This window comes from Pyrus communis, chromosome 17, assembly GCF_963583255.1.
Source record: "Pyrus communis chromosome 17, drPyrComm1.1, whole genome shotgun sequence".
Taxonomy (NCBI): Eukaryota; Viridiplantae; Streptophyta; class Magnoliopsida; order Rosales; family Rosaceae; genus Pyrus; species Pyrus communis.
Genome location: NC_084819.1, coordinates 18,463,460 through 18,472,256, shown reverse-complemented (window position 1 = coordinate 18,472,256; position 8,797 = coordinate 18,463,460). Strand labels below are relative to the sequence as shown.

The following is an 8,797-nucleotide window of genomic DNA, read 5'->3' as shown; positions in this document are numbered from 1 at the left end:
ACCAATCATGAGTTTGTGCCGTTCGAGCATGCTAGTCTCTTTAAACATAGAACTTACATGAGACTCATTCATCGCCAAGTGACATTACTGTTCAATAATGCATTGACTTGAAGCTTTTATAAATTAATGTATTATTGAACTGGAACGCCACACAATAACCGTTCATATAAGTTATTACGCAAAAAAAGTCACTTCGCTTTGACTCCACGTGTCAATGACAACAAAAACCAAGATCCCTAAGAAGAAAAAGGGCCTTGTCATGGAGCACTCGAGCATTTTATGACCCACTGACACTCCTAATGATCACTTTATAATCTCAGCATATATAATTATATACGCTAATGAGATTGAACATTGCACCCATCTCCAACTGTTTTTGACTTTAGATTCCTCCCTATCCAGCAGCGCCGCCCCCCCCCCCCCCCCCCAACAACAAAAAAAAAGAGTAAATTGAAATATATAAAAATAAAAATAAAAATAAAAATGCTAACTTCCAGATTTATTAAGTAATTAAAAAAACCTTCCATCTCTTTCGTTCCATAGATTGTCAATTTTCTGCTCAAAAGTTATTGCTTGTTACAAAATGGGACAATTGGATGCTTCAATTTTACAAGAATAGTAGACAAATATATAAGTGAATTAATTTAACTAAAAATAATAAAACTTGTGCCTTGAAGCCATCCAATTGATTTCTCTCTGCTCTAATTGAGGGTTTTGGTGATGGCCTGGAACGGGAGGTGACAGCAAAGACGGCCGGCCGGCAAGTGTATGACAAATGAAGTTCTAGCTTGAGAATCAATGGGGGAAATGGCTTATTTTTCCTTGTTCTGGTCATCACCGAAAGCCAAATCGAATATCTGATTGTAGTCCTCTACAAAGTGAACGTCAAGACCTTCTTTTACATTAGGGGCAAGCTCATCGAAATCCCTCTTGTTGGCTGCCGGAAATATGATGGTCTTCACTCCACCCCTCCTTGCTGCTATAGTTTTCTCCTTAACCTAAAGTGCATGCAAACACGAGGTTTCAATGAGTTTGAGATGCACCGTAATGTACTCGAAAGCATATCACAAAAAATTTGAAACTTTTCCTAAATGGAGTTTAATGTATCTTAAAATCTTAATGAATGTCTGATGGCTTAACATACCCCGCCGATTGGAAGGATCTTCCCAGTTAGTGTTACTTCACCGGTCATTGCTAAATCCTTCCTGACAGGCTTCTTCATGGCTATGGACAGCATGGATGTTATCATGGTGCAACCAGCACTAGGTCCATCTTTTGGTGTGGCCCCAGCAGGAACATGTAGATGAAGCTTGGAATCGGCAAAGAAGGCATTGCCTGGATCTTTATCGAGCAATATCGCTCTGGCAACAGTATGAGCAATTTGGGTACTTTCTTTCATAACTTCTCCAAGTTGACCGGTTACATGAAGACCTCCTTTTCCCTCTGCTTCCTCAACCTGAGTGGTCTCTATATACAAGGTGGAACCACCCATGGCAGTCCAAGCGAGACCCATCACAACTCCAACCGGAGTCTGATCATAGAGGCGTTCAGCATGGAACACAGGTTTGCCAACAAAATCAGACAAGTTTGGTTCGTCAACCAAGATTTTTTCAACTGCTTTTGCTTCTTTACTCTCCTGAATTTTCTCCGTCTCTTCTGTATCCTGTAAAGACAAGTACAACCATTAAATCCTTCAGTTGGTGAACACATTTTCGGATGGCAGAAACAGATGAAACAGGATTATATTGAGAGGCAGTTTAACAAGCTTCTTTAAAATTATAACCTTCTTAAACGCGATAGGTTGGAGGTTCACAAAGATTGCTAATATAGTAATATTACATGATGTAGAATAATTCTTAAGATTCCACTCAAGTTGCCACATTACTCAATACAGATTGCGAAAGTAACCAATACCAAGTAACTTTACATGTTATCACATACCTTGGAATCCATAGGTTCGTCAATCTCTGGAACCTCAACTTCACCAACTACAGGTTCGGCTGGGAGATCCTTCTCTAATGATTCAGTTGCAGTCTGGTCCTCGCTAGCAACTACGTTTTGATCTACTTTATGAATATCTTCTACTTTTGCTTCATCGGTCTCTACGACCTGGGCTTCAAGAACTGCAGGTTCAACTGGGAGATCAATCTGACTAGTGGGAGACTGTATTTGGTCAGCAACCGCAGGTTCGTCTGATGCTCCTTGTCTAACAAGTTGCAGAGCTATCTGCCAGGCCATAAAAATAGGTTAAAGTAATAAGGTCACAAATTTGTTGCACATTTCGAAGCAGTAGCTGTAGCTCTACAGACCTAAACTTTAAACCAAGTGGATAGAGCTTTATGGTTCGTCATATTGAAAAACTTCAAGTTCGTGGTAATGATCCATATATATATTTTGGCGACAAACCTTGCGATAGATCTTTTCTATGTGCTTTTGGAGATTCCTAACTCCTGCTTCTCGGCAATAATTTTCTATAAGAGCAAGAAGAGCTGCATTGGTCACTTCAACCTGTTGAGGTTCGATGCCACATGCTTCACGTGTGGTCTTCTCCAAATAGTCTCTAGCAATGTGCATTTTTTCATCAGTAATATACCCAGCTATGGAAATGACCTCCATTCTATCCAAGAGAGGATTGGGTATATTCTCCACAACATTTGCTGTACAAACAAACAGAACCTGCAACAAAATTTCCAAAAGCACGATAAAGTTAAAAGAACAAAATGAACAAAAAGAAACTATATGTAACCCTTATTTTATTTCATCCATGCTGCAAGGCCCGCAACTTAAATTATAAAGATTTAAGTAAATGGAGTTACAAAGTAGGACATCTAAAGCATTCCCTTTCATTACATATTCTAAAGATTTTAATTATACTAGTTTAACCCTCACACCAGTACATCAGATTGCTTAGAAATGAAATTATGCTACCAGTAAAAGTAGGACATCAAATGCCTTAAAATAAAAAAACTAACCTTTGACAGGTCAATTGGAACGTCAAGATAATGGTCAAGAAAATTAGCATTTTGCTCTGGATCAAGAAGCTCCAACAAAGCACTTGCTGGATCACCAGCATGTCCCCTTCCCAACTGCCACAAAACAAGGCATAGTTAAATAACCATGAACTTATGGCGAACGCAAAGCACTTCTGATTTTGTAAATAATCATTTCCAATATTATTGCTCACTCTAAAATACAAAGGAGACCAACAATATGACATCTCTAAGCCAACCAGATATACCTTGTCAATCTCATCAATCAGAACTAAAGGGTTAGCTGTTCCCACATTTTTAAGGCATTGTACCATCTTTCCTGGCATAGCACCAATGTAGGTTCGACGATGCCCCTGGATGTAATTTAAAAATTGGTGTATAAGAAATAGCTCATGATGTATAGCTGTTACCAATATTATAGAGGACAAGCTTGCTAAATACCTTAATTTCAGCAACATCAGATAACCCTCCCACAGAGAATCGGTAAAAATTACGGTTCAAGGCACGTGCAATTGAACGACCAATGCTGGTTTTGCCCACTCCAGGTGGACCAGAGAGACAAATGATTTTCCCTGTGATAAATAAGAAGAATATCAATAATCCACACTGCAATCATCAAAACTAGCACAGACTTGTGGCATTTGTTACCACCTCATAAATAAATACAAAATAAGAGTTAAGAACAGTGTCCAAAAAACAAGGTAAAAAAAAAAAAAAAAACGCAATGATGCGATGCTCCTAAATCAAGTTAGACAATAGTAAAAGATAAAAACTATACCAACCTTGTGACATTCCTCTGAGTTTCCCAACGGCAATAAATTCCAATATCCTTTCCTTTACATCACTTAATCCATAGTGATCTTCATCAAGAATCTTTTGCGCCCGAAGAACATCAAAGTTCTCATCACTGCATTTGGGATTTAGATAAGAGAAGTTATAACATTTGGAGATCTGCTAGAACGTTTAAAATACAATGAAGCATTGCTTCAATTAAATAACAAAATAGTTTTTACCACAAGATAATAAGAATAAGATAGTAACTTAAATAATATCTCTTATATACCTACCAAAAATATATCTTTTATAGTTTTTTTTTTTAAAGCTTCTCATGCTAGTCTCCATTATCTCATTTAGATTTAAATAAACGAATACTCATTACAAATATTCATATCCAAGTATGGCATGATGTTAAATTAACAATAAAGTGCCCATAATATAGTTCAAAGATTCCACACAGATTATTTATATCTTTCAGCATCTGAGCACACATATGACAAAAAATATTGGAATGTCAAATATCCTTCGCTATTTGATTAACTAAATTGAGTAGTGCAAACCTGTAATTTCCCCAGGGAATGGAAGTCAACCAATCTAGGTAATTACGCGTCACATTAAATTCACTTGAACTGGCCTCCAACAGCTGCAGTTTTGTGAGCTCTTCTTCTATAACTTGCAACACATGAGGTGGGCATTTTTCCCTGTTTGGTTCAAGTCTCTCCCTGAACTTTGCTGCATCACAAGATCACAAAAATGATGCAACCGTTACCTTTATGAATATGAACAATCAATATTTTATAAATAGATTATCAATGTTATCTACATACATGCTTGAGTCATACTCATATTAAAACTGATGTGAGAAAGCACCAACAGAGACCATGATACACACAAATTTGCAAGATGGTCACGAAACTTAATGTTATACAAAGCATGTCCTTGATGATATGCATTATGTGATCCCAAAATGCAATACATCAACATCATTTTGTCTTACTAAACATCTATTACGATATAAAGGGGACCAAACATATATTCATATTTGATTAGATTCATGGTAATGTAACAGCCTTTTACTTAGGGAGGGAAAACAACACACACACACACACACACAATATCAAGGTTTGCAAAAGGGTTAGCTTAATAATATAAAACTAACCAGAAAGTGCTGTTTTGTCATCTGCCTCCAATCCCAGTTCCTGCATCATATGCCGAGTAAGTTCAAATAACCCCCTAGAATGCAATAAAGGAATTGATACAAAACCCCTCATAAAAGAAAACAGCTAACTGAGAAATCCTCATTCACATCCAATGAGGGTGTATGACATCACAAATGTCTGATGATGGTGGAGAGTGGAGAAAATTACCTTCTTTATGGCTTTAAGCTGCTCATTCAACAAGTAGCGGCGCTGCTCACCACTTATCTTCTCTTCAATTGCTTTTGCAATAGATTCCTTTAGTATGACGAAAAAGGAATTAGCAAACGAAAATCAAACTTTAATAGAGAAATATATGCCAAGTACTAAACAAGGGGATATTGGCAATACATACCTGAATCTTGCTGATTTCTATCTCTTTCTTCACTAGTTCCAGTGTGAGCTTTAAACGTTTATAAACCTGAGCAAAAATTGCTTAGTTAGAAACCAATCTTGATATGATAAAATTGAATATATAGTCTATCAATCATCCCAGTTACAAATCAATTAACCGATACTTACATCTAGCTCTTCAAGCACTTCCTGACATTGCAACTTGTTTGCACCAGATATAGCAGCTCCAAAATCTGCTAACCTTGGAAAATTAAAATCACCTATATGCTGCACAAATAAAGATAAAAAGAGGGAAAACCAAAATGTGAGGAAAAAAAAGATTTGACATATGTTGCAAGCAAAGAAATTTGTTTTGAAGTACTTAGGCATTCAGAAAGAAAGATACCATAAAATTCAAATATTATGAGAAACTCAACCTGATTGTATGTTTGAACATGATCCCTCCATAGGGAACTAGTCTTCAGAACGTCCCTTAAAGTCGATATAACCTCAAATGACGTTGCCTTTATGACATCATCATCCTTGTTATAAGGTTTGTCCTGAAATGCAAAGTATAAACCCACAAGAAAAAGGGAAAGATAACAATCTACTTTACATGTGAAACCTCCAAAAATTAACAATTGACTTGTTAAAAACTAAGACAAATGTGGACCTTGAGATGGTCAACTTTTACAGTCAGAGGATCCTCCTCAACCTGCAGACAAGCAATACGTTTGCTTAGTTTAACTATTACATGCTAAGTTGTATGATAAATGTGTGTGTGTGTGTGTGTTTGCAATTGCAAAATCTACAGGTAAGTACTTAAACACTGAAAAGTTTCAATATAATCAAATGTTATAACCAGTTCAACGAAATGTGTACATGAACCACTAGACATATATGAGGTGATGAGCCAAAAAATAGGTGCTAAATATGGCTGCTAAAATCAATGACCAAAAGTTCATGCTTACTGATTATTTTCCCTCACCATCTCTGTAATTCGAAGTCGCCTATGACCAATTAGAACAACGTGGTCTCCTTGAATGCTTGAAATCTGAAATATGAAGACAACAAGTATAAAAATTCATATAAACTGAAGGAAATTCTACCTTATACCTAGTTATATACCACAGAATTAAGGGCATATGAAACTTGGGAGTAAATTAGATACCTGGGCAAGAGTACCGACTTCATGCAGACGGTTAAATAACTCCTTCCCCTTCAAGTCTGTTATGTTTTTTTCTGTTTCAGAACCTGAGACCACACTAGGATCAGTCCCAGGCTCATCCTTGAGAAGAAAGGCACCAGCATAAGGAGCTTGCCGTTTTTTGCTTTCTTGTAAAGCTGCCAACAGCTTAGGATCCTACACGAGAAGCAATACATCAGTTAGTTCAGTAAGTGACAACTGCTGCATAACACCTTGCAGTAGCATCAATTATAGAATCGACCCAACAACCAAAATGCCAACTCGATTTTCACTGCATCAACTAATCTCGTACCTTCACATAAATTGGCATGTAGAACCCAGGAAAGAGCGGTCGATGCGGCAATGGCAACGCTAAAACCTGCCCGAAAGGTAATCGGAAACAAAATGTTAAAGGATAGATAGGGAAGAATTCAATAATCCATCATCCAATTTATCTGTTGGTTCAGAGAACACACAAAATATCTGGCTTTCTACTCAACAAAGCAAAACACTTACATAAGCAAATGCTACAAGTGTTCAATCAAAACCATCCCAAGAACTAAAACATCCTTAACAACATAAACTGTTGCGAAAAACACAAGTAACAGTAAGTTGAACATTTTCCTACTTCTTCATCTCCCATAATCCAATCAAACTACTTTAGCATAACCAAAAGCCTGCAAATCCAAACCAACCGTTAGGTAATCTTCGGGTCGAGGATTCGTGGGCACAATTGCCGATGAAGATTTCGACTCGGCCTCCGCCTCAGCTTTCTTGACCTCAATTTCCGCCACCTGGTCAGACCCATCTTTCCCGTCCGAGCAAAAAAAGGCTCGGCCAACCGAATTGGGCCCAGTCAACCCGGTGAGCGAGCCAATAACTCGGAGAAACGGCGAAGCGAGCTCGGTGGGGCAGGTGCGGAGCCCCAAATTAGGGCCCAGGTTGTGGACTCGGCCCTGGGGGCATGAGGAGGAGGAAAACAGAAGCTTCAGCATACGTCTATGCAGTGAATCGATTGAAAATTTGTGGGAAAAATCGGAAACTGAATTTAGGGTTTAGGGTTTTTTTGTGGGCCTAGCGGAGCAGGTAGTGGGTTCTCTGCTAGAGAAGAACCGCCATTTTTGTGGAATTAAAAACTGCTGGAAGCTAAAGAAATTAGGTTTTTTCAAGCGCTGTGTCACTTAAAGCCCTTCATAAACCCTTGTCACTTGTTATTTTTTGTGACGAAAGTGCCCCTCGTTTGGTGGGCGCAAAATGCATTATGCATCCAGAAAACCCCTGAATTTTCCCGAGAAGATTTCTTCGAACTCTCCCGGGAAACAAACAGAACCTTCGGCTTCTCTGCTCCACACTCTGCGTCTCCACAAATCTTACCCTGCAGTCCTTCAACATTCCGATCGTTTCTGGTCGGAGCTCAAAACCCACCTCAAAGGCTCGACCTTTGCCGCACTTGTTCACCGGCTGTTCGATTCCGGCGCCCCGAACTAGAGCTAATTCTCAGGTGCTCAAAGAAGAGAGCTTTCTTGTATGGGTTTGTTCGAAACAGCGAAAGGCTTTCGATTTCTTCGATTTTTCACATGCTTTCAGTGTGTAGCAGCCATTTTTGTGCAATTTTGATTATGGTATGTTGGTGTTAACACGTGAAAATTTTGAAGACCCATTTGGGTTTTGAGCTTCTCAGAGAGCTGGAAATGATGGGCTCCAATTATCGGTTTCGTCTTTGTAATTCTTTGCGAAGGAAGGTGAAATTGCGTATGTTCAATAGGATGCTCAAGAAGCTAGGGAGTGGTTTAATCTATATATTTCTATTCTGTTAAGAGAATAGGGTTTGTCAATTTTTTGTTCTATTTTCTTCCAATTTTACCCTTATTTTTTAATACATAATGTTGACATGATAAGGATAAAATAGTAATTTTATCTTTTGAACGTTTCCTTTTTTTTCCTATTTTACCCTCATTTTTAATACATAATATTTACATAATAAGGACAAAATAGTAATTTTATATCTAAATATTTACATAAGATAAAAAATATGCATCTATTAAGATAAATTATCTCATCATCATTTTCTCATACACACACACGTAAGTGAAATTATGATATTTTTTGAATAATTTGAATGAACTGAAATGGATGAGCTTGAGAAGGAAGTAGGCGGTTGTTCACACGCACAAATTGTGTGGTCATCTGCTAGTGACATTAGAAGTCAGGGGTTGGCGGCCAATGTTATAACATATAATTCGCTGATTGAAGCTTGTTGCAAGGATGGAATGATGAAAAAGGTAAATGCGTTGCGCAGTTTACTGTTCGAGAGA

At 37.9% G+C, this 8,797-nt stretch overlaps 1 protein-coding gene across 1 annotated transcript; it reads right to left on the bottom strand.

Moving 5' to 3' along the window:
* Window positions 1-472: 472 nt before the first annotated feature.
* Window positions 473-8,229, bottom strand: LOC137722444 (lon protease homolog 1, mitochondrial-like). The gene is made up of 19 exons (XM_068461448.1): window positions 7,178-8,229; window positions 6,796-6,861; window positions 6,468-6,659; window positions 6,285-6,350; window positions 5,970-6,011; window positions 5,734-5,856; window positions 5,486-5,584; window positions 5,319-5,384; window positions 5,135-5,221; window positions 4,927-4,966; window positions 4,328-4,499; window positions 3,773-3,897; window positions 3,432-3,562; window positions 3,239-3,343; window positions 2,973-3,086; window positions 2,407-2,676; window positions 1,942-2,226; window positions 1,145-1,663; window positions 473-998 (listed from the first exon to the last, which is right to left on the bottom strand). Exons 1-19 carry the CDS (start codon window positions 7,475-7,477, stop codon window positions 813-815), a joined length of 2,988 nt encoding a protein of 995 aa, XP_068317549.1. The 5' UTR covers window positions 7,478-8,229; the 3' UTR covers window positions 473-812.
* Between the last annotated feature and the right edge of the window lie 568 nt (window positions 8,230-8,797).